Source organism: Acomys russatus, chromosome 6, assembly GCF_903995435.1.
Source record: "Acomys russatus chromosome 6, mAcoRus1.1, whole genome shotgun sequence".
NCBI classification, from domain to species: domain Eukaryota; kingdom Metazoa; phylum Chordata; class Mammalia; order Rodentia; family Muridae; genus Acomys; species Acomys russatus.
In genome coordinates this window covers 62,268,253-62,294,128 of record NC_067142.1, presented here as the reverse complement: position 1 = coordinate 62,294,128, position 25,876 = coordinate 62,268,253, and the positions used below count along the sequence as shown (strand labels likewise).

General features: G+C 47.6%; 1 protein-coding gene across 1 annotated transcript; it reads right to left on the bottom strand.

Annotated features, from left to right (window-relative positions):
• Nucleotides 1–630: 630 nt before the first annotated feature.
• Nucleotides 631–23,908, bottom strand: Gpa33 (glycoprotein A33). Its single transcript, XM_051148343.1, has 7 exons — nucleotides 23,869–23,908; nucleotides 18,626–18,780; nucleotides 12,868–13,084; nucleotides 7,806–7,961; nucleotides 2,099–2,218; nucleotides 1,274–1,409; nucleotides 631–783 (listed from the first exon to the last, which is right to left on the bottom strand). The coding sequence occupies exons 1-7, from the start codon at nucleotides 23,906–23,908 to the stop codon at nucleotides 651–653; spliced, it is 957 nt and encodes a 318-aa protein (XP_051004300.1). The 3' UTR covers nucleotides 631–650.
• Nucleotides 23,909–25,876: the final 1,968 nt, after the last annotated feature.

Genomic DNA, 25,876 nt, shown 5'->3' with positions numbered 1-25,876 from the left:
ATTGTGACAGGCAGAGATGAAACTGTTTGGGGGAGGTCGTGAGAAGGTATGTGTCTGGGAACAGGAGCGATGTGGTGGGAGATGGAGCCGAGGGAGAAGCTGGAGGCCGTCATGGCCCACAAGCATGGAGGGCACAATTAAGCTGGGTAAATCACAGAGACGTCATCTTATCAATGATTGCTTTCCTTCATTCAACAAAAATATTGAGTGCAAGCTCATTTGCAGGTTCTCCCCTGAGTGCTGGGCATGGCGGGCAGAGCAGACTCCCACCCTTCTGATGCAGGTGCAGAAGCCCCACAGCCCGCACGGAGAGCTCTGAACAGAAGCAGCCACGGCTGGAGCTGAGCTTCCAGGAGCCCCTGTCAGCCATAAGGGAGGCAGAGGATGTTGTCTGGTCTAGGGGGGAAGGGCAAGCCCTGAGTCAGACATAGCAATGAGGAAAGTCCTTTTAGTGTGGTTGTCAAGGTAACAGGTAGGACCCCTGTAGCCAGGCCAGTGATGCTCCCCAGAGGCAGATACAAGGGAAGAAGCACTCCACCAGTGCCTCGGGAGGGGCAGGGGCCGGACTGTGGGGCCAGAGGGAAAGGAGGCCAGAAGCAGGAGACTGGGCCCTAGGCCTCCCTCCTCTCCCACTGGACAGCAAGCCTCCTTCACTGGAAGGGCTGGTCTAGAGAGCTATGCCCTGAGCTCCTCCGGCCTTCATGCCTATAGTCATCTTCGTCTTCCCGCCCTCTGGAAATTTCTGTCTGCTGCTTTTTAGGCACTTGGTAAGCTGCTCGGTTCCTACAAGGCAACAGAGAAAGAAGAGAGGGTTAAGCCTGGGGGGGGGGCAGAGAGGGGGTTTCAGGTTAGCTGGTCTGACTGTAATCCCCATCCATGAGGTGCCAAGGGACTCTGCTGTGGGGCTGCTTTAGGAGTGAGATCTCACGAGAAATTCAAGCTGTGAGCTCAGGAGATTGTGGAAAGTGTGTGTGTGTGTGTGTGTGTGTGTGTGTGTGTGTGTGTGTGTGTGTGTGTGTGTGTGTGTGTGTGTGTGTGTTCCAGCCTAGACCTAACCCTCAGCTTGCCATGAGAAGGCCTGTCCTGAAATGAGAGGCTGCAAACCAGGGAACAAGGGGACAAGTGCAGGACTACAGTCCACGCTTGATTTGGGTGCAACTGGGAAAGACTGAAACATTTGGGTGTCTCCCAAGGTGCTAAGTAGACACACCTGAGGAGCTGTGTGTTTCCATCTGCTTCCTTCCAAGGGGCCCCCCCATCCCAGCACACTTACGGCCGTGCACCATCCATGTCCTGATCTTTGTCACCTTTCTCCCGGCAGCAGCAGCAGTAGACAGTGACACCAATGATGATGAGGGCCACAAATGTACCCCCCGCGATGCCCGCATACAGAGCGATGTTCATGGAAGCTGAAAGAAGACCGGAACAGCTGTACTTCTGGAACCCCAATTCTAGCCCCCTCCCCCACCTCAGACTGAATCCTGGCCACAGAGTAGAAAGCCAGGCTGAGGGACTGCAGTCCTGGTGCAGGGCACAGCAGGCTGTCCCACCCAGCCTCTGGGCCACTCCACTTCTTCTGCCAGCCTGGGGGGCAATTATTACAGGTTTCTATGAGAGTCACAGCCCTGAAGTATTGTGACCAGACAGATCTGAGGACACTCTTAAGGAGAGAGGAACGGGCAAGGGGAGACAGACCCAGAGCATCCTGACACTGGGCTCCCGAGGCTCTGCAAAAACCATCAGTGTTAGCTTTGCCAGCTTCTAAACTAGGCTTCATCCAACCAGCCATGGTCTCCCTCCACCCTGGCCCCCCCCCCAACCCCCAGAAAGAGAATAGGGTTCAGACCAAGACAGTTGGTTCGTGGAATTTCTCTTGCTCTCTGAGTGGCCACAAAGCAGGCATGGCTGAAGAGGTCTCTAGAAGTCTGTCCCTGGCTCTATTTCCAAAGAAGTAGAGGATCTGGGCTAACCGCTGGGTGGGAAAAGCCTGGGCCAGGAGTCACCTTTCCAAAGTTATAGCAGCCACCTAGTTCACTTCCAATGGCCTCAACCAGCCATCTCTGGGCCTTGCACGCCTCCCTCCCCACCCTGCTCTTACGAGGTCTGGGAGCCACGGTGATATTGCAGGACTCTGTCCCCACATCATTGCTGGAGGTGCAGATGTAGTAACCAGCCATATCCGTGGAGACGTTCTTCAGAAGCAAGGGATGGCCTGAGACTGAAGGGAGAGCAGCAGGGTGAAAAGACAGTGTTATGGTGGAGTGTACGTGGCCCAGGGCTGGAAGGCCCAGGCCCTGGGAGCTACAAACTCACCACTGAGCCCCTCTGAGCCAATCCATCAGTGGTGTAGGGAAAAGTCACCTCTCAGGATGCTGGGGGATCAACAGGGCAGGTGAGATAATACTGGAGGGCTTCAAATCCAGGCAGGACCCTGGGCGCCAAGTCTGCCTTTGTCTGTTTATTTGATGTGGTTTGCAGGTAACTTGGCCCTCGTTGAATCTATTTCTTCTTCTGTAATTAGAAATGATAGTACCTGCCTGGCAAGGTACTTGTGAGGCTAACTAAGGTATTAATAATAAATATATGTACCCAGCAGAGTGTGTGTGCATGTGTATGTGTATGTGTGCGTGTGTGTGCACACGCATGTGTATGTGTGCACACGTGTGTGTGTAGAAACTCTGGCCACCTCAAGTGTGGAGGGCATGGCTCTGGCAGACCCTGCCTTCTCCCCAGTTCCTAAAGCTAGCCCCCAAGGTCTGTTCCCTAATTTGGCCACTTCCTCCTCCTGAGGCTGACTACTAAGGTCCAGCTATCACATGCCCAAAACCAGGGAACAGCCACACAAGGTTCTACCTCCCTGCTCTGGAATTATCTGTGCCATACAGTCTCTCAGTATCACATTGGTTCATCTTGCCAACATTGTTATGTGGAAGGTGGACCAAGTATTCCCAACTCCAGTTCCACAGGAGAGACTGACTTCTGCAAGGTGTCCTCTGACCTTTGTGTTGGTATGCACACATGCAGCTGTGCACACACACTAAACAATAAGTAAATAAACGCTTAAAAGGGAAACACTTTTGTACTATAAAGGCAACGTATGCCTGTCATGAATTTATGCATTACTTAAAGCTAAACCATCTACACTCAAATCACAGCTACAAACAAAACGATGAGCGTCCCTGTTATCTTGGCACTTCCAATCCTCAAAGGAAGACACACACACACACACACACACAAACAATGAAGGTTACATCTGAACTCTTGGTGAAGGGGTTCACTCTCATGAGGGTCAGAGGAAGCCTCTAAAAGCAGAGAAAATAAGATAAAAATCACCCTTAATTGCAGCATATTGATTTTGTTTTTCTTCTCTTCTTGTCATAAATATGCCTTCTTCATAGTCTTCTCTAAAGCCCAAAGCACTATTTTCTGTAAAACGTGACGGCCTTGGATTCTAGAACCCACACCTGAGTGTTTTCTGATATACTACTTACATGAGATATTAGAAAGGGGTCCAAAAGGAAACCAAGTATTGAAATCACTACACTTTCTGAGTTTTAGGGACATGGCCTGCAGGTGTTTTGATATGCCAGGCAACAGTGGGAACCACTGAGAGGGATTCAGGGTATTAAAGTATTCAGAGTCCCATTTTCCTTTTTTTAAAAATATTTTGATTTATTATAATTTATTCAGATTATATCCTGATTGTTATCCCCTCATTTGTATCTTCCCGTTCCCACCCTCAGTCCCTCTTCCCCTAGACCTCTGACAGAGGGGATCTCCTCCCTCACCATATGACCAAAGTCTACCAGGTCTCATCCAGATAACCTGCTTCCCCTTCCTCTGTGTGCCCGCTGGGCCTCCCCACCAAGCGGACGTGATCAGATCAGGAGCACTACAGAGTTCATGTCAGAGGCAGTCCCCGCTCTCCCCACAAGCATGGAGAGTGAATTGTCCATTGGCTAGATCTGAACAGGGTCTAGGTTTACACCATGCATTGTCCTTGGTTGCTGTTCTAACCTAGTTGGATTTGGTTATTCATAGGAGAATTTCAAAGGAACACACTATACAGAATGCTGTGTCCCCAGGTGTGCTTAGGAGTCCCATCTGAGTCTGCTGCTCAGTGAGAGTCAGATGCCCACAGCACCCTAGGGCAGTACAAGACCTCCTTTTGGGGTGGGATCGTGGGAGTTCCTGATGCATGAGCCAGCACCATCCTTCCCCAAGTCTCTGAAGCAAACAATATGTTCTGGAAACTTCTCTGGGGTGAAATTGGACTCATCCCATGCTACCCATTGGCTTTGATTGAACGGGGGATCCCAGGCTCCTTTCCCTTCTGAAAAGAGCCCACGAGTTTCTGAAACCAGTTTCCCGTTGTTGTGGCGCCATCTTGTGGTCAGGAAAGGGTATGCATATGGCAGTCCTCTGTCCTCCACCAAAGCTCTAATAAGCCCTGATAACCTAAGGTTGAATGAACAGGATCTGCTCTGTCCTCTCCCACCAACACCGGTCAGTAAGCTCTGGCTGCCACCTCTCATCCCAGGCTCTGTGAGCTGACCCATTGCCACCACCTCCTCTCTAAAGTGTTGCAACCTCCTCCCTTGATATCCACAGTGCAGAAAGCATTCTAAGAGAGCACCTCTGGAAGACCACCTCTTACTTGAAAAAAAGTAATATTAGCACCACCTCAGCCTCTGTGTGTGTGTGTGTGTGTGTGTGTGTGTGTGTGTGTGTGTGTGTGTGTGTTGGTTTTATTTCATTGTTTGGCTTAGTTTGGTATTGCAGAACCAAGGAGTTTGTGAGTGATTTACAGCTACAAAGCGAAAACAGCACTCTCTGCAGGAGAACTCTAGGAAAAGAGGCTTTGAGAGTAGTACCTCTGCCCCCATCACACCACCCAGACACAAGGCTTCAGGGTGACCATGACTTCCTGGTTAACACTTAATCTGAATCAAAATCACCCATGCAAGAAGCCTTTGGGCATGCCTGTGAGGGATTCCAGGTCAAATTGGCCTTTGAGCACAGTTGTATGGGGCGGTCAGGATATTGTTAATTAAGGTGGGAAGATCCGCCTTAGCTATGGGCAACACCATGCCTAGGGCTGGAATCCTGGACTGAATAAAAAGGAGAAAGTGAGTTGTGCACCAGAATTTCCCCTTCTGTGAGCACCCTCCCCCTTCTCTATATCTCTTCCCTCCCCCCTCTTTCGTGTGTGTGTGTGTGTGTGTGTGTGTGTGTGTGTGTGTGTGTGTGTTTCTCTGCTTCCACTGGCCAGATGCATCCAGCTCCAGCTGCCATGACTTCCCCACCTTGGTGGACTGTGTGCTATCAAACTGTGAGCCAAGCAAGAAAAGCCATTTCTCTCCCTTAAGCTGATTCCATCAAGTGCCAACCAAAGACAACACATGCAGTAAACCTAGAGCCCCTAACCAGATCCAGCCAATGGACAGCAGGTTCTCCACAGTTGTGTGGGGAGCAGGGACTGACTCAGACATGAATCTGGTGCTCCCTATTTGACCACTTCCTCTTGGTGGGGAGACCTGGTGACACTCAGAGAAAGAGTAAGCAGGCTACCAAGAAGAGACCTGATAGGCTGTGATCTTATAGTGGGGGACAAGGTCCCCTTTTGTCAAAGACCTGGGGGAGGGGAAAGTGATGAAAGAGGGAGGGAGGGGGAACGGGAAGATACAAGTGAGGGGATAACAAATGGGATGGAATCTGAATAGATTACTTAATTTTTTAAAAAAAGGCATTTTATAGCAACAGCCATCTTATTTGCTGTCACCCCAGGCCTGAATTCTGAGTGAATAAATCTGAACTCAGGGCTGCATAAAGCAGTGAAGCAAATGACCATTTGACCTCCTTCCATACCCTCAGTATTCACCTACTTTTAGTAAGAAAATAAGTTTTGGTCCCTAACAGCTTTTTGCGATGGAAGTGGGGGAGCTGTGACTAGGGTGCCCATTTTCAGGCTCCTAGAAAGAGGTCAGTGCTTACAGGGAAAAGCTAAGCTCCTAGGCTGGCACACAGGCCCCTCTCTGCTTCTCCTCACTGTCTTTTCTATCAACAACGTCGCCCACCATGTCTATGTGGACCACATCCTACCTCTCAGCCATACCGATGCCATGATTCCCAGGCTATTCTCCACTCTGAAGGGCCTGCTGAACGGAGCTAATGATGCCTATAACTCCATGCTTTATGTAGTCTGTTTCACCCTTCACAGTAACACCATGAGATGGACACCCGGTGTTGCGCCCATTTTACAGATGTAGAGACTAAGGCAGAGACAAGCTGAGTAACTTGTCATTGTTATTTGCTAACAAGCAGCACAGCCAGGATTCAAGCCCATGCCTGCTCTTAAGCACCAGGTTGCACGTCCACTCGAACCACACACATCCCCCTTTTAAAAAGAAAGCATCCAGGATCCTTCACACAGTCTCTGCATCATGCCAGTGGGTCAGCTACTGCAGTTCATGGCCTCATGACCTTCAGCTCTGGACCCCACTGTGCATACTTTGCTAGAGGAAACGCCATACATCACTATATTCCATGAGTAAACTGGTACCACTATGGACCATGAGTAGAGAGAGACTAGAAGGTAGAGACGGGACCGCCACAGAGTTTAAGCACACCTGCCAGATGATTTCCACAAAACCCCAGACATTCAAAAATTGGCAATCCGGGGGCCAAGGAGATGACTCTGTGAGTAAAAGCACTTTGGCCAAGCCTGACCGAGTTCAGGCCCTGGGCAAACAGAAACATCCCAGCAAAACGGGACGCTTGTGGAAATCCATAGTGTATCTATTACACTGTCCCTTTTACACCGAGTCAAGTGAGTTTTAGTAGCTTGTTTTGTTTTGTTTTGTTTTGAAGAAGTTATTGTTTGACCTCTAAATGATTGAAAAGTAGCATGATTAAAAAAAAAAAAAAATTCCACCCCGGTTTGATGGAAACCCAAGGGCCATGACGTGCTCATCCACGGGGTTTCCCCAGGGCACCGGATGTTCCTCTCTCACCCAGGTCAGCTTCATCCAAAGGCTTTGCTCTCACCTCCCTATTCCGTTTCCACACACACAGGACTGAAAGATATCAAAGCTAAAGGTGACGGGCACCTATCGGGCCTTTTGGTTCCTGTCTTTGCTCGCTGGTGTACCCATGGCGCCAGGTGGGCAACCCGGGTAGTCATAACAGCAGCAGAGTGTTTACACAGAAGGACCCCGCTCCTCCTCTTTTTTCTTCCTTACCTGGACCCTCCTCTATCTAGTTTATTTCCTGACCAAAAAGTCAAATCCTGGCTGCCCAATTCAAAAACGGGTCTCCTGGCGACTATAGCTAAATCCTCCACAGCCTGTTCTGAGAGTAAGGACCCTAATACCTATGGTGTGTTTGTGGTGTCTGAGATGGACTGGTCTGGGTAGGAAAGGAGACGAGACACTTTCCCCACCTCAAAACTGGGCTTTAAGGCCATAACAACACTTCAAAGAATAAGCCCCAATGTTTCTGCCCACTTTCTCAAGAGAATCGAGGGCAGGAAGAACAGCAATCTCTCGGGCCCCTACCGCGACCTGCGGGCGGGGGTGGGGGTGGGGGGTGGGGAACACTTGCGAGCCACCTCTGTCCTTTCTAGTTGCAAGGTGCATAGGTATTTGTACGGAAAACCAATGCTCTGAGGGACGATCCAGGAATAGCACGAAAGCGGGACTGGGAAAACGGGACTTTAGTGGGCCCGCCTCTGTCTCCTCTGGCGGCCCTAGCCAGTCAGGCGCACATGTTTGTGGTACAGCCGCCTTCCCTGCTGCCCTCATCACCTGGTTGGCTGAGCGGCCGCTCCTGGTTCTGGGCGTTGTAGCTCTTCCAGCTGTACTGTGGGCTGGGCGAGCCTTCTGCCGACCGGCACGTCAGCTGGATGTTGCTCCCAAGCACCATCTCCCCTTCAATGCTGCAGTCTGGCTTGGAGGGCGGCACTGTGAAGGAAAGTGAGGCGTGATTGCATGGAACTACTGCCCATCCTAAGACCTGTGAACCTGGGTCTCCCTACACACACACAGGCACGCACACACAGAGAGAGAGAGAGAGAGAGAGAGAGAGAGAGAGAGAGAGAGAGAGAGAGAGAGAGAGAGAGAGAGAGAGAGAGAGAGAGAGAGAGAGAGGTGTGCATGCTACTGTCATCTCACCCTCTCGAAGGGGCAGCACCAGAGGCCATGTTGTATAACGCACTCGCTCCTCCCAGCTGGGCTCATTGGCTGCTAGCTTGACCTCCCAGAAGGAGGGGCTGGAGAGGGCTGTAGGGCTCCTACCTGAGATTCCAGCCACTTCCACAGGCACCCATGGCCTTTTGTAAGTAATTCTGCCCTAATTATCGTCCTGTCTCAGTAGGTGCTAGAGTACACGGACTGTGGAGGGCTAACGGAAGCGGGTGTTATCCATCTATCAGCCGTGGAGAAGTTGTCCAGGGTGAGGTGAGATCCGTGCAAACATCCGTGAGTTCTCCAAGCTGAGCTTCGGTAGACACACTCTGGTTTGTCATTGGTGTCGTGGAGGGTTTCTCTGCATCTCCCCCAGGGAAAGAGTTCCCATGACAGGCTGGTTGGTGGCAGCTCTTGGGAGTTAAAGCGTGACCCACACAACTGATAGGCAGGGAGGGGGGACTGTGTGGGCAGAGCACAGAAGGGACACTTGTTCTTGGGTCCTGGCAGAGGCAAGACTAGAACCCAGGTTTCCAGACTCCAGACCCAGTGTTTTCCCTTCTGCCCGCTGCGTGCTCTTTCTGCTATTGACTCAACTGGGACCACAGTGTCCCTGACCTGTAAAGTTAGGTGACAGCAAGCCTGTTCTGTAAATGGCCGCATGGGAATTGTAGGGACAATATTATCTCCAATGCTGCTTTTTTTTTTCTTTTGGAGGGGCGATATATATATATATATACATATATATATATATATATATATATATATATATATATATATACTTTGACAATTTCACACCTGCATACAATGTATTCTGATCGTGTTTACTACCCTCTTCCCGAGTCACTCCCTCTGGACACCTGCTCCCTGCCTGCATCCTTTTCTGGCTTTAATGATGCTTTAGAACCATAAGGGCAGGCAGGCTGTGGGCCGGGGTCTCCTCACCCTACATAAGATGATCTTTGCAGCCCTTCGGCATCTTGGGAACATTCTCTGTGGAGCTCCCATTGCCCTCTCCTGCTGCTTTGCTACTAAAACGCAGCCAGCACTAGGAGCTCCACAGCAAGAGGAGCTCCAGGCAGTGCAGGCCTTCCTGCTGGGTGGAGAATGGGACTGAAGAGGTGGGAGTGGGCAGAGGCGATCAAAGGAATGTCTGTCATGGGAAAGGTTTACAAGCCTCGGCAGCCACTGTAAGCAATCTCCACATGCCCCCCTTGGCTTCTTGAGACTCCAAGCCTGTGTCTTTCCCTCGGCCTTGTTAATGTCACATTGGGTTGAGCGGGCGCTTCGGTAATTAGGTTAAATTCTGTTATTAGGTAGCCAGATTCTGCCTAACAATGCTGGGTACTGGGGTGACACCGTGAGTGAGTCAAGGAATCTAGTTGGGGGGGGGGGGCGGACAAAAGACAATGAAACAATGGCAGCACAGGGGACAAGATGCTGGGCCAGAGACTGATGACCCAACACACCACATGGGCTGTGACCTGAAGGTCACCATGGTGAAGGTGGTGGCGGGAATTAGAGCAGAGAAGAGCATGCTGGACGGGGAAACAGCATATACAAAGGCTCAGAGGCAAGAAGAGGGGGGTGTGTCCGTGAGACTTCAGGAAGCATCTTTAGAGGTGAGGGGAAACACACACACACACACACACACACACACACACACACACACACACACTCACACACCATGGGGAAAGTTGTCCCTGATGTCCTTGGGTAGCCGGCCTGCCCTTTCTGCTGTCCTTGCATGCCCTCTTGGATGGCTTGCTTTCCCAGTTCAGGCACATGGCCACCCATCCTGAGGGTTAACTCCAGCCTTAGCCCAGCTGGAAGTTGCTGGAGGGACTATCCATGACTCTCCTCTCTTCCAGTCCAGAAGCTGCACATTTTCTTCTTGGAAACAAACAGGCAGGCTATTATTAGGAGGGCCTCACAGCTGCTGACACAGCTGGGCCAGCCAGGTAAGGACCCACCAGCACACACACTGCAGGACTCCCTCCCTGCCAAACAAAAGCCAGGCTTCTGAGGATCAAAGACAGGGCCTGCATGAGCAGGTGGGTGGAGCGCCTGCCAGAGTGTGGCTAGCTACCTGCCTCCTGCCCATCCTGCTGGCCCAGCAAGCAGCCCTGGAGGTGAACTGGGAGGCGAACTTACCCTCTGAGTACCTCTGCTGTGTGTCGCTTTATCTCCTGGGCCCCACAGCGGTACCCTCCAGTGCCCTTCCTAGCCAGCCTTACCCTCAGGGGTGGCTTTAGCAGGAGGCTCAGCGGCAAACTCCCCTATGCCCAGTCAGACTAAGGGGTAGAGTAGCAGTGAAACATCCTGAGCTAGTTTTTTGTTTTTTGGTTTTCTTTTCCCGGTGGTGGGGTTGGGCGTGGGGATGGGGGTCGGTGGGGGATGGAATCGGATACAGGACAGAAGCGGAAAGGAAAGTGCTAGAGAGAAGCTACTGAGCATAAAAAGCAATTTGTACAGGGTGGACTCCACTGCTTGGGAGTGAGAGCAGGAACTCCAGAAACTGCCCACGGGAGGAAGCAGGGCTGATGGCCAGCTTGTGTCGCGATCTTGTGTTACAGGCTCTAAACTTCCTATCTGACCCCATCCCAGACACACTATGGCCCTCCCTCTCCAGGTCTCCTGCGCCCCAATCACAAACAGCTGGGGCCTCCAATGAGCTCTAGTTTAAGGTGCCCCACCCGAGGGGGCTAAGAGTACTGGCGAGGGAGTGGGTACTCACAAGGGAGCGGGGCTCGTTTTCACATGGACTGTTTAACAAGCAGAATGTAAATGTTACGTGAATATTTACTGAGGGAGAGGCAATGGTGGGTGGAAAATAATGTTAGGCTCCAAAGCCTCTCCGATGCCTGTTGTCCTCTCCAAAGACGTCAGGGGGCGCCAGAGGCCAGAGCAAGAATCCAACCTGAGGCACAGGCTGCTGAGCCTTTTTTTTTTTTTTTTCCGAGACAGGGTTTCTCTGTCCTGGACTCGCTTTGTAAACCAGGCTAACCTCGAACTTACAGCGATCCACCTGCCTCTGCCTCCCGGGTGCTGGAATTTAAGGCGTGCGCCACCACTGCCCCGCCGCTGCTGAGTTAGCCTCGTGGCTTCCTGGAGGTGGGCTAGACAAGGCTACCTCCCATAGGGTAAGGCTAGGTTTGTAGGTGCTTCCTGATAGCCTCCCGGAATGAGCCGCCCGTTTAATTAAAGCCTTTCTCCTCTAAAACTCACCCGGTTATAAAAACACTGAGAAAGAAAACTTTTCACAGAGAAGTTCACTGGGTTTATTAACATGTTGGTTTTAACAAATTCTGTATTCTCAAATTAAATGTGTGTTCTTCACTCTTCAGGTCAATTTGTCCGTCTTTAAAAGCAACTGGTCCTTAATGTAAGGTTTCAGATTTACACAGATTCCTGCTACTTCTCTTTCGACTCGTTGGAATCCTCTGCCAAAAAAACAGGTCAGGTATTTAAGGAACCCAAATTTTATATGTGCCTGTGGCTATATAATCCATATATATATGAATATATATGTATGTGTGTATGTATGTGTAATATATGATTTTATATATACATCTACACAAAGTGAGGTAGAGGAGTGTATTGTGGAATTGCTTGTGCAAAAAGCAAACAAACAAACAAACAAACAACAACACAATGAGACCAGTCTCAATATCCACTGGTATGAAACACTTGAGTAAGCCACTGTGCAGCCACGAGATGGAATGTGCTCTCTCACAGTAGGTCTGCATGTGATGGCCTGGAGAAGTGTACATGGGCATTGTCAAGAAGCAACTTGCTAAGTGCTTTATAAGATTCTAGTTCTTCAAAGGAGAGAGGAAAGTGTGAGACACCTGCCTGCATTACCACAGACTGCCTCACGGTGGCAGTGTGGGAAGAGGTTTTGATTATTCTTTATGCAGCGTTAAGTGTGTACCGCACGACACTCTGGCACAATATAATGCCTTCTGAAAGTCCAGCGACTACCATATGCAATTTAAAAGAAATTCTGCCAAGTAGTGTAAAGGAAAAAGAGAAAGAAAGGATCCATTGTTTTGATGCACAGAGTTGCTAACTCCCAGGAGTGGGGCCATTGCTTATACTGGACATAGACCAGGTGCTCATTAAAGTGCCCCCACTAACTGGTTTTGAGGTGATTGCTTCCTTTCTATGGGCCTCATGTACTCAGAAACTAAAGAAGATGAGTCTCTTGACCCTTCCAGAAGTATAAATTCCAAAACTCTCCCATTAAAAAAGGATGCTATCCTGGGACGTATTTCCCATTGGTTGGAGATGGTGCCTTTGTTAGAGGTACAGTGGGGAGAGCCGTGGTGTCGAGCTGACTTGACTGCAGGAAGAGGCACATCACCTGCGGGAGTCATGATCGGCCCTGTGAGTGAGTACCAAGTACTAATTAAAGTAAGGTGAGAATCTGCATATTAGTTGGGAATTCCCTTCCCTTCTCTTTGGGAATGAGTTCGGCAGGGAAAAAGAAGAGTTGGTGTAGAGGGGAAAGAACAGGAGCGAGGACCACTCCAAAGCAACTGCCCCTGCCCTCAGAAACAGCCTGCCGTTCCCCGGAACGCTGACAATATTTGGCTTCCAAGGGAGAAAAGGAACTGTAGCTCTGCTGCCTACAGAGCTCTCTGCCCACCCTCTTCCTACAAGGAAAGGTGGCAACACTCACCGAGGACTAAGAGGCGGACTCGAGACTTGCCGGTGACATCCTGATCTGACAGTATAGAGATGGAACACTCGTAGGTGCCATTGTCATCCATGGTCAGCTGATCGATGGTGATAGAGGCGTTTGACAGTTCGGCATCATTAGATACTTTCACACGGTTCTCATAACGGTTCCCATAGATGTATTTTTTCGATATAAAATTCCAAGTGACCACTCTCTCCTGAGGAAAAAAGAAGAAATGTCTGCAGGCCCTGGAGTGGACCTGTCCTGACCCAATCTTCTTTCCCCAGAACCCAGATGCATGGACCAACCATGTTTCAAACTGCCTAGCTAGCTATCTCTAGGTTTTAAAGATTTACTTTTAAATGACAATGTTAAGAGCTGCAGTGATAGTTTAGTTGGCAGTGTGTGTGCTTAGCACACACAAAAGCCTAGATTTGATCCCCAGAACCATGTCAACTTGGCATGGGGGGTTCATGCCGACAGTCCCAGCATTCCAGAGGTGGAGGGAGGAAAAAGTTCAAAGTCACCCTTGGCCAGGTAGCAAGTTCTAAGCCAAGCACGTACGCATGACACCCTGACTCAGGGCAAAAACAGAAACAGCACAGAAGCACACATCCTGGAATGCCAGCGAGTAAACGAGGCCGTCTCAGATCCAAACGCTTATAACCAGCCTCTCTCCTTGATTGCCTCTCAGCCCACTATTTTTCCTCATTCTAGTTCCTTCCTTCATCCAACCCTTACCAAGCACCATGCTAGGGAACCGCTCTCAACTTCCAAGCTCGATTGATTCTGACTATTGCCCTTGGAATTTGTTTATTGATTTATTTATTCTTTATATTTATGAGGCAGCACGTTAGTGGCTTATTCCACAGACAGTCAAGCCAGACCGCCTCAATCAAATCCTAACCCTGCTGCTTGCTGGCTGACTGTCCTTGAGCAGCATGCTTGACTACTCTGAGACTCCATTTCCTCGCCTACAAAATGGAGAGGTTAATAAGAACTTATCTTCTATGGTTGTGGTGAGAACTAAAGCTAATGATACACGCAGAGCCGTTGGGGTTGGCCTGGCAAGGTATCCACTGTAATTAGCCATTATTACAATCTACCATGTGCCTGGCATACAACTCCGTGAATTCTGGCCTCAAAGACTAATGAGTTTGAAAAATAATCAACCTCTGTGTCTTGTGGTTATGAGATTCTAGACAGGCCAGTTGGGGGGAATTCCTAAAAAGAGTGATCGTTGCCTTGAATCTTGAAACGCAGCTATGAATTAGCCAGGCAAGTAGCTGGGAGATGGGAACAGGGTGTGTTGGCGTAGAGTGAATGTGTTAGATATCAAAGGCAAAGAAAAAAAAAAAAAAACCCTAAAAGCAGAAAGCAACCCTGTCAACCCCACGTGGCAGAGTGTGTGTGAGTGACAGATTAGTAAGAGCTGAGCCTGGGCAATAAAGGCCACAGCTGCCACTTACAGTAACATGTTCTATGCTGCGTACCTCTCCAAACACTAGCTACAATAAACTGTTCTATACTGTGTACTGTTCCAAACACTAGATATGTATTGTTTCATTTAACTATCACACTCCTATGTGGCAGACCTTATGGTCACATCCATCTTACACGGGAGGAAAGCAAGGCCCTACAAGGCTGGTTAGGTATGTTCCCTAAGTTCACATGGTTAGATGATTAGGTATGTTCCCCAAGTTTACACAGTTAAGTGAATAGCAGAGCTGAGAGGAGCCTGGGAATTCTGGCTTGGTGCTTGAGCTCTGTGCATTCTACTGGGCCACAGCTGAGATGCCATGTGACACTAAATAGTTCACAGTTTGTCTTCAAAGCAATGGTGCATTTTAGCTGTTTGCTTTTTGGTTGGTTAGTTTGGTTTGGTTCTCACTATGGATGTGGCTTGAACCTGGGTTCTTCCACATGCTAAGCAAGAGCTCTCTACCTATGAGCTAAATTCCGGGCTCAAGACTTCTGTGGTTTTAAATATATATATATATATTATATACATGCTAGAAGAGGCCACCAGATCTTATCATAGATGGCTGTGAGTCACCATGGGGTTGCTGAGAACTGAACTCAGGACCTCTGGAAGAACAGACAGTTCTCTTTACCTCTGAGCCATCTCTCCAGCCCAACTTCTGTGGTTTTTTTTTTTTTTTTTCTTTTAGGTTAGCTTTTAATCCAGAGCACAGATGCTTGGAAGGAGAAAGGGGACAGGTGAAGAGGGGACCAGGAAGGAGATCAACGGAGTGACTGTAATGAACAACTATGATTATTGTCAGATCAGGCTGTGACAACACATAAAAATGAGTTGGACCAGTGAGAAGAGGGGACACATGAAATTTGGGGATGGGACTAAGATACCGAGTTATAGAGCAGTTAATCCCAAATATAAGGGTGTAGGCATGCATGTTTGATGGTGCCTTTCCCAACAGAATTAACACATGAAGAAAGTGCTTGAAGCCAAAGTTCTATATTCTGTTTGCATGTGGGATGCCTGAAGTGTCTGTGGGACACCCGGGTGGAGGAATTCAAGGTGGCCAGATGGTCAGATGAAAGTAGATAGGCAAGGAATTGGGCACAAGGAAGCAAGGAAACCAGAGGTCTCTCCCGCTGTTAGAATGCCTGTTTGTGGCTAAGCGTGCTGGGAGATGCAGTTAGTTCTCCCTGAACACCATCAAGGGATGGGTCCTTCAAAGCCCCAGATTCATTATCATATCATTTGCATGGTGGGTTTGAACACTCCCCCTACTTTGTACGCTTTTCAAAAGGATCACAAGAAGACATATCCTAAAAGCAAAACCCAGTCCACTATGGTTTAAGAGGAAAAGGGGGTCACATTGCCCCAATGAATATATGGCCCACCTCAAAAATATTCATAAAACTGAGAATTTCTATAAGAAGAACCTAGTGGGCGGCTACCCTCTTGCCATTCAGGTTGGCCCACTCCAGTTGCTCTTTGAGGTGCTTTGCCTTGTTAAATAAATGTCTACTTTAACCGTACATGATGTCTCTTGGATGGATTCTTTCTTTTGAGAATAGAGCAAAGGACAAAGTTTCAGCTGGCAATACATCTGGGGATAAAAATTTGGAAGCCAATGGCATATAGGTGTTCACTGAGATCAGCTAGACATGGCTTTAAAACAAATGCCAAGTCCCCGAGTCATTTAAAGGGCCAAGTAGAGTGGGGGGAGGGGCAGGGGGGAAGCCAAGCTGGTGATTCCAAGAGTGGTAGGAGAGAAAATAAGTGATGATGGGCAGAGAGGGGAATGGAGATGCTGTGCCAGGACTAAGTTCTGGGCATGCAGAGCCTTCCCAGTTAAAACAGGTACTCCAGGTTTCTAACAGATGCAGCCTAGGTTAGGGCACATGGCTTTAGGCACTGGAGCACAGGTGCCTTTAGCTGGACACCTTTGTGCAAGAAAGAAGCTGTCCAACCACACCAGATAGCCCTGCTATGGTGGGCAACCCATTTAGAGTGCCTGGCGGAGAGAGGGAGACAAAAGCAAAGGATGAGATGGTGTCTAGATCTCTGAACAGTCCATGGGTGCTCAGCTCTTTCCCGACCCTGGTTGGCTCTGCCTGGATTTTCTACCCCCATAATATCCTCTTATCAAAGATGCCCTAAGATTGCCCCTGATTTCTTCATGACCACACCTCTTCCTAGGACTCACAGACAATAGTCCCTTTCTCTTCATTTGTGATTGCTCTTGGAGGGGCTGCCTCAAATCCTTTGGGAAATAGACGATCCAGTGGCCAAGAAATAACCTTAGAGTCCATGTCAGCACTCAGAATAAGCCAGCCATAGACAGTACACCTGGCTTGCTGGATCCATCTGGGGGAGGCTCAGTGCCCTTCAGTTCCTGCAGGCTGAGGCCCAAAGACAGTAGCAGGGACTTGGCTCTTTTCCCTCGGGGAACAGACAGGGTGGGCACCTGTGTCCCATCAGGGCACTTGGTACATAAAGATATGACTGAGTCCTTCCTGGTCAGTCCTGCCATTCAGGATGCAGGTGTCCTAGGATTGGCTGTCAGGGAAAAGGCTAAAGCCTCTTTGTCTCTGCATGGCTGGGGACCTGATGATTATGTCTGGCAGATACGTCAGTAAAAGTTTTTCCTTAAAGGTTATACTACAGAAAGGAGATGAAGGGAGCATAACAATAGGTGGCAAGGAAGGACAGAATGAAGAGAAAGAGACACATAGGTCACACAAGGGAATATAAAGCTGGTTTTCCCCCTAGTTTAAACTCTATCATAGTTTTGGTATTTGTTGTTGGGTTTTTTGGTTTTGGTTTTTGGGGGTTTTTTGAAGGGGGTTGGTTGGGTTTACTTTGTTTTGTCTGTGGTGAATAAGTGTGCTAGTCAGTTTTATTATATCAACCTAACACACGCTGGGGTCGTTGGGAAGAAGGACTCTCAATTGAGAAAATATCTTCACAAGATTTGCCTCCAGGCAAATTTGTAGTGCATTTTCTTGATTGATGATCGATGTTGGGCAGGCCCCTCACTGTGGTTGATGCCACCCCTGGGCAAGTGGTCCTGGGTACTCATAGAATGCATGCCGAGCAAGCCACCAGGAACACACAGCAACGCGTAGCCAACAGCTCTCTTCTGTGGCCTCTGCTTCAGTTCCTGCCCCCAGGTTCCTGTCTTGAGTTACTGCCCTGACTTCCTTTGATGATGGACTGAGGTTCAGAAGTGTAAGGGCAGGGGGACACGACAGGGGGACCAGGACCTTTCCTCTCCAAGTTGCTTTTTGGTCATGGTGTTTTAACAACACAATAGAAATCTTAACTAAAATAATAAATAAAGACAAATGTAATTGATAGTTCCATATCATGACCATTCTGCATGACCGTTCCAACTGTGTAGAAGTTCACTGAGATGTATGGAGTTTGGGACTCAGCTAGTAGCTTCTTTAAATGAGCTGTGTGATGGCTTTGTTTGTGCATTTATTAGACTAAAGAATGTTTAAAAAAAAAAAAGAATGTTTGGGGTGTATAGGGTGGAATCCAACTGGAGCTCCTTTGGCTTCACCTCCCAAGTATGCAGGTGCCCTCTACAACCTCTCTGGCACATGGTAGCATTTTAAAAGGAGACCTGACTTAAATGTATGAAATAGATGCCCCATTTCTTGTGATTAAACAGATGTGCTTTTGACCACAAACGAGACACATGTTTCACTTATCAAATTACCAATTATCCTGTCTTGAAAAACAAAAACAAAAATTACAAAAAAAAAAAAAAATCGCCAATTATCTGACAGTTTGTGCACATGCTGAGAAAATGGTAGATACTATTGTTGGTGAAAATAAAAATTAGTAAGTCATCTAAGAAATGGCTTAATTAGGAAAAGTGTAAGTTCACATACCCTTTAACCCTGAAGTTCCGCTCATTTGTTTGTTTCAGAACCTTGTGAATGCTAGGCAAGTAGGGTCCGCTTTTAATAATAATCTATCAGATAAGATACATATCATATATAACAATGTTTATGTTTATTGTGGCAGCAAAAATATAAGAAACAAACTAATGATATTAAGTGTGTATATATATATATATATATAATCTTCATAAAATATTTTAAAAATAAAGTATGGAGTCCACAGCTTCAGAGGTAGAACAGAGGATCAGATCATGAGACCCTGGGTTTGAACCTCAAGCTGGAGAGGAGAAAGCGAGAGTGATGCAGGGATGGCCTGTCATGAGATCACAGCCAGACTACAGTCATGACCCATGATGCTCTCTGTTTGTCCTACCGTCTGACTCCTGAGAAGTTTGTCCCATTGAATGAACCCCTCTCGATCCGGGGCGTTGGTGCTGTAGGTACATGGAAGAGTGACACTCCTCCCTCGAGCCGCCCGAAGAACATCCTGGGTGGTACCCACATTAAGAGCGTCGGCAGCTACCCAGACTGGAAGGGAAGGCAAAAGTCAATGTCACACATGCTGTCTCCAGACCCCTGCGAGAATGCCCAGAGAAGTTCTGTGGCCATATGAAAACTGCCACCACAGCAACCTTGGTCAGGGCATGCTAGCAGCTGTCCCCAACCAGGACAGGGAGGACTGACATCAAGTGCCTTGGTCTGCCATCTCCCTACCCTGAACTGTCTTGAAGAGGTTACCTGCATTTAGTGGCTAGCAGCCTGGCTTTCAAACTCAGCTGTACCCTGATCAGTTATGTGCACATCTCTAAGCCTCACTGTTCTTATCAGTCACTGGGGAGAGGACAAGTTTTACTCCATGCCGAGCACAGAAAGTTCTTGACATAGACTTTTTTTTTATAACCATGATTTATGTATTCACTTACTTAACAAATATTAATGGGACACTTACTTGCATGTCATAAATAACTTTATGAGCAAGATTAATTTGAGGTTAAAAAAAAATAAAGAGTATTCCTGGGAGTATTTTATTTATCAGAAAAGAGGTTTTTGTTTTGTTTTCTTTTTTTTTTTTTTTTAAATCAGGACCACCATTCCCCTCACACACACTTTCCTTCCTTAGTGGTGGTGCCCTTCCTCCACTGTGAGGTGGAGTCTGTCCTTTTGAGTCTGTGTGGTCTATAACTATATGAGAAATCCCATGGCTCCCAAGCTAACTTATGTGACAGAACATGTTTTTCTGGGTCCTTTTCAGATGCCACTCTGGTGAGCAAGCTCAAAAGACAGACAGACAGACAGACAGATAGACACACACACACACACACACACACACACACACACACACACACACACACACCGAAGCTAGGAAGAAAATAGAGCCAAAGTTTCTTAAAGGCCAAGTAGAAAAGGTGTCTCATGAACTTGAAGGGGCTTGTGGTGGATTGAGTAAGAATGGCCCCATAGGCTCATCATATGTTTGAATGCTTAGTCACCAGGCAGGGGAATTCTTTGATAGAATTAGAAGGATCGAGAGGCCATTTTGGAGGAAGTGTGTCACTAGGAGTGGGCTTTGAGCTTCAGAACCCCATGCTAGGCCCAGGTGTTCTCTCTCTCTCTCTCTCTCTCTCTCTCTCTCTCTCTCTCTCTCTCTCTCTCTCTCTCTCTCTCTCCCCCCCCTCTCTCTCTCTCCCCCCCCCCCCCTCTCTCTCTCTCTCTCTCCCTCTCTCTCCCTCCCTCCCTCCCTCTCTTCCTTCCTCCTCCCTCTCTTCCACCTCCTTCCCTCTCTCCCTCCCTCCCTCCCTCCCTCTGTCCCTCTTTGTTTCCTGCCCCCTCTCTCAGCATGTAGCTCTCAGTAATTGCTCTAGTGCCTGCCCTCATGATGCCATGACGTCATGCTCCCAAACAGTGGTGATGATGGACTAAGCCTCTGAAATGGTAAGCAAGCTCCCAGTTAATTGCTTTCTTTCCTAAAATTTGCCTTGGTCATGGGGTCTCTTCACAGCAATAGAACTCTGACTAAGACCGTGGTTAACTGCTCAAATGTCAATGATCTGTTTGTACAGGGAGCTCAGGACCCTCAGACTGACAGCTGGATGTAGCAACAGGAAGACGAGCGTGGCCTGAGCAGATGGAGTGGAGTGGTGAGGATGGGGCATAAATGGAAGAAGTTCAAGCGCAAATGGGATAAGAGTAAGTACACAACTGTTCTAGAAAGGACAAGAGCCCATTATAGCTAAAATCAGCATTAGGACCAAGACAGGTTTGTGTTCTTTAGGGGGAAATGGTATACTTGATGATTTTAAAAATAAGATAAAAATAAAAAGAACGAGTCAAAAGAGAGTGGAGTGAGTAGGATAGTAGGAGGAGAAGACCTCAGGAAGGACTCCAAGCCGTCCTTCTGCTGTGACAAGATGTGAAAGGCACAGGTGGGTTGGTAGGCTTGAGGGTAGCAGTATGAACAACATTCCCCTGAGGGTTCCTGTGATGAGCAAGAAAACATCCTTGTAAAGATACCCTTCCGTCGCCTAGCACTGAAGACACCACTGTGAAGTCTGGGTCTCAGTCAGATTCACAAGGTGTGTTGGTTAGTTGTAACAGTCGATTTGATATAGCCTAGAGTCACTGAGGGAAAAGCCGTCATTGAGAAATTATTTAGATCCACTCTGACTGTGGTACATCTGTGAGGAGCTATCTTGATTGCTCACTGACCATTGTGAGCAACTCCACTCCCCAGGGTCCTGAATTGTGTAAAAGCAGAGGCAGTGAGCTGTGCAAGCAAGGGCACATTTAATCTCTCCCTGCTCGTAAATATGAATGTGGTGTGACTAGCTGCTTGACTTGACTTCTCCAGGATGATGGCCTGTAACTTGGACTTGTAAAGTCAACTAGACCCTTTCTTCCCTTGCTTTTTGTCAGGATATTGGTTAGATTAACAGAAATAAAGTGAGAACACAAGATTTTCTTGAAAATGCAAACACCTCCGGGAAACGGAGCTATTCCTACTTGGTGTGCAGTTTTCATCCAAAGTACTGTATTTAAAGTGAAAGCCAACTGCCTTGCAGAGTGGGCATTGTCCAACAAGGGAGCTGGGTGATGAGAGCTCTTGGGACTGCTTTGTGAAGTCAGAGATATAGATGCTGGGGGAAAGAATGGGGGAAAGTGGGCGGGGGCTCTGAAAGCCAGCCTTCTCCTTGGCATATTGGAGCAGGAGGACACCAGTGCTCCAGTGCTACAGAGAAGTCATTCAAATACTGTTTGCTTGGGCATGAGAAGCATGTTCCTGGGCTGTCTCTCATTGGCCATGGCTCACCAAATGCTCCTCCATGTCACCAGAGGTCTCTCTGCCACCATCATCTATTGTTTTTACTAGCAAGTTTTCCTTCACTAGGAGGCTGGAAGGGGCCTCTGATTCTATCCACCAGGTGCCAGGTGCAGCTCTTCATCCAGTTCAAAGAGCATGATTATATGCTGAGCCCTAGGTGGCTAGTGGTAGTCATAGCAACTGCCATTGCTCTTCACCCTACCTCTTGCCTGGACCCATTTCCCTGGAGCCTTGTCTTCAAGGTGGCCATTCTTAGGCCTCTCCATGGCCTGAATAATGATTCTTCCTGTCTTGTACATGAGTGCATGTTACAATTGCTGCCACTACTGGAGTCCAGGTGGCCCACTGCCTTGTTACACCAACTCTCACCACCAACCCATTACGTCATTCCCTCCATACTCAATTGTTCACTCACTCACGACTAAGGAACAGCATAGTAAGCCAGCAGTTGGGCAAAGGAGAATGAGCCAATGTATGGAGTTGGTAATCCCCAATTCCTATTAGTCCTACATTACAGTAACTACAACTCAATGGCACGGGTAAAAATATTTTACAGGTATTTTTCATTTGCTCTCATGTTCTCTTTGATGTTACCCCTAGTTTTCAGATGACAAAATTGAAGTTCAGTCTTCACATGCCTTAACATGCAGTTGACAAATGTCAGAACATGTCCAATGCATCCCCTGGGGCTGGAGTTCCAGGCCACTGTGAGCCTCCCTAGCTGGATGGTAGGAACTGAACTCAAGTCCTGAGGAAGAACAGCAAGCAATCTTAACTGCTAAGCCATCTCTCCATCTCCAAGCAACCCTCTCTCTTTTTTTCAATATTTTTAATTAATTTTTTTTTATATTTTACACATACATCTATATTATTACACACACATATATACAATAAACTACCTACAGCAAGAAGAACCATGAAACAATCAGGAGTTATATAAATGTTACATTAATAGTGTTTTGGCAATTTGTATTTGACAGCCTTGAAGAAAACATCTTTCCTATCTTGGTGCATCTAAAATTCTGAATGTAAATCAATCTCCATCACATCTTGTCATTATCAACTTAAAACATCTATTTAGACCTAAAAACATCTTAACCCCTAAACAACTAAGCTTAATTATACAACTAAACTATCTTGTCTTCAACTCCATCAGAGACTTGAGAAGGAATAAAATTAATTACCTGAGTATACAGGGAGTGCTGCTTAGCAGCTTCCCAAATGAGAAGATGACAGAGACAGTTTGCTGCCTGAACAGTCACCCAAAACTCTATAACACTGGAGCGTCATCTTCAGCCTTCTGGCCCAATATATCTGACAGACATATTTGTGAGGGAGGAACTATTGAGGACTTGCTTACCCTGTCTTGGCAGAGTTTGGCCGTTGACTCTGCCTGCATCTAAGCTTGCCCATTTTTAGGCAGAATTCTGTCTGTGAAAGAAATGAGAACATTTTGCCCAGTGGCTTGTTTGCCATATTTAAAGCCATCTCCATAAGGAGGCTCTTTGATGCTCACCATCTTCTTTGAGGTAGGCTGGGTGTTGCCAGCAGTTACCATCCCATGGCTCCCATCTTTAAATGCCATATTCTGTGGGTCTCTGACGTTTTTGAAGACCTTATCTAACTATTTTACCTTATCTTTCTATAGAATCATATCTATCTGTTACACCTAGGATGTATGTTCTTGTGATAAAAATAGACTAGTAATTGATATGACCATGATTTGATCAACTAACAATTAGCTTGTATAACTTACTTATCCTAAACAGCCTAAAATAGCACTTTCAAGGTATTGCAAGTACACCTGGCATTGTAATTGAGTTGTATGGATACAATACTACATATTAGAGTAGAAATATATATAATGTGTATGAAGAATAATCTTACATCTGAATTCTATCAAACTCCAGGTAGAGTATTTCCCAGCAGAATAGAGAGGAATTTGTGCCCTATGTAGAAGAAGCAGACCTGAAGAGTGCCTGGGAGCCAAGCCTGCTGTTGGAGAACACCCTACGGCTCTGAGCTATTTCCCGTCCTTGTCAAAGGTGAGGCCTGCCAATCAGAACAGGCCACCCAGGCTAGATCAGGGACTCTGGGCATCCTGCCCCTACAAGACGAACTATTCCTCAGAAGTACCTCTTTGATTATTCCTATTAGTTCACCTCCCTGATCTCACAACACAACTCACTGTGTCCATTCTAGGAACCCACAGACGACTTACACACATGGGTTCCAAAGCTACAACACCTCAGCTAGAATTCCTTCGTCCACCCAAAACGTAACCCTGAGCAGTTTACCGAAGCTGCCTACGCCAGGGCCCTCGCTTGAAAAGCGCATCGTGTGAGCATTAAGTGACAAGAAATGTGTCCGCTGTTTAATGGGCCCCAACTGATAACCAGTGCTCCATAGCGATAGCACTGCTATATACTTGTTTCCTTAGTGGACCACTTGTACCTTGTTATCTCCTACTCTGCTGTTGAGACGCATCTGGGTTAGAAGTTAATCACAGGAGACAACCACCCACTGTCACAAGTTAGCCAAAAGAAAGCAGGAGTCGTCGCTAGTGACTGAAGCTGAAGAACAGATCCATTTTAGCCATCATTTTAACTGTGAGTTAAAAATCATTGCACGTTAACAGATTTGTGGAGGAAGAGACAGAAATGAATGAGGGAAGGCTCAGAAAGAACACACACACACACAACTTGGATGTCAGCTGTAAGTCTGAGAAGGCTTTTAAAGGACTGACTGTGTGCTCTGGGTGCAATGCTCCCCTGTGTTTCAGGACATTATGCCGGTGTGGGCATCCACCACAACCAGCTTCGATCCTTTCTGCTGACACAGTCCTTGTTCTCCCATTCTGACATAATCAGCAATAAAGCGCCTCTCTGGGCTTCAGCCTAATTTAATAAACCCTGTCCCCTTCTCTCCTTCCTGTTGGCCTTATGCGTATTAGTTCTTCAGTGCTTCATTTCTGTGGGTCTTTGCACACACACACACACACACTCAGGGGATTAAACAAAAAAGGACAGGCAAGATCTTCACTAGAAAACTAGGAAAGAAGTCATTTCTACAAACTTCCAACCCACTCCCGGACGTCAAGTTCACCCCTTCAGTTGCCAAGAACCCACCCTTTCCACAAGCCCCAGCTCCTCAAAACTCCTGCCTCCAGAAGTTTTCTTCTGTCCCTCCTCACCCTCCTGCTCACCTTTCCTCCTCAAGGCCGTAGCTCAAGGAAAGCAGCCCTCTGATGCAGTAAGTTGCAGAAAGCTTGGTCTCTGGTGCAGCCATGTTCAGTCAGAGGTGGGGCCTTGGGGGAGGTATTGGCTCATGAGGGCTCTGACCTCATTGATGGACTGATTAATTTATTGATAGGGTCATAATTTGATGGGCTTTGGGGAGATGGTAGGAAATGTTGGGGGTAGGAGACTCCCTGAGGCCATGTTCCTGGAGACTATAGCTTGTCCCTCTTGTCCTGTCTCCACCTCTTCCTCGCTCCTTTCCTTCCTTTCTCATTCCTACCCTCTACCATGAGGTGAGCCACTTTGCTCCTCTGTGAGCACCCACCATGATACTCTGCCTCAAGGCCATGGATCCTCAGGCATGCACTAAAAACCTTGACCAACAACAACAACAACACAAAACCATAAAAACAAAAAAACCTTTCCTCCTTTTAAGTAGATCTTCCCCCCCCCCCAGATATTTTGTTACAGTGACAGAAGCTGACTGACACAGCTGTTGTAAGATGTTAGAGCTAACAATACATTGATGTGTCAACCCCTGGGGACATCCAAGTTGACAAAAAAAAAAAAAGTGTTTTTATCTGCAAAGGGTAAACCATGAGGATTTTCCCGCATTGTAGTAAATTTGTGGAAAAGGCTGGAAAATGGCCATGGCCCTCACTCTCCTGAGCAGAGGCTTTTGCCTTTTTGTGTCACCTGCTACATGTGAGTTTCTACTGGTTCACATGAGGTACACATGAGGGCTGCCGGACCAGCTGTGGAGTTTACATCCTTTACCCAACACAAAGCAAGAACTGTAGGAATTCTCCGTTGTCTGGGATCATCTTTACTTCATCTCTCCAGAGCTCAGCAAAGGCCCCAGGCAAAGCTCCTGTGTAAGTGTTTGAGAGTGCTGGATGAGTCACAGATATCTTTCACATAGAAAGGGTGGGTTCATAACTCAGGACACTTAGTCGAACAACCTACCCGTGTGTTGCTAGACTATTCCTAGTCCCCAAAGAGGACTGGAGACACGCCTTGGTGGTAGGTCCTGCGAACCATGCATAAAGCCATGGGCAGGATACCT

Coding starts and splice junctions, on each gene's coding strand:
- Gpa33 (XM_051148343.1), bottom strand. CDS start 23,908: ATGCGCTTTTCAAGCGAGGGCCCTGGCGTAGGCAGCTTCG. Junction 13,085..18,625: donor AACTTCTCAGGAGTCAGACG/GTAGGACAAACA, acceptor TTTTTTCCTCAG/GAGAGAGTGGTCACTTGGAA. Junction 1,410..2,098: donor CACCGTGGCTCCCAGACCTC/GTAAGAGCAGGG, acceptor GTCTTCTTTCAG/CTTCCATGAACATCGCTCTG.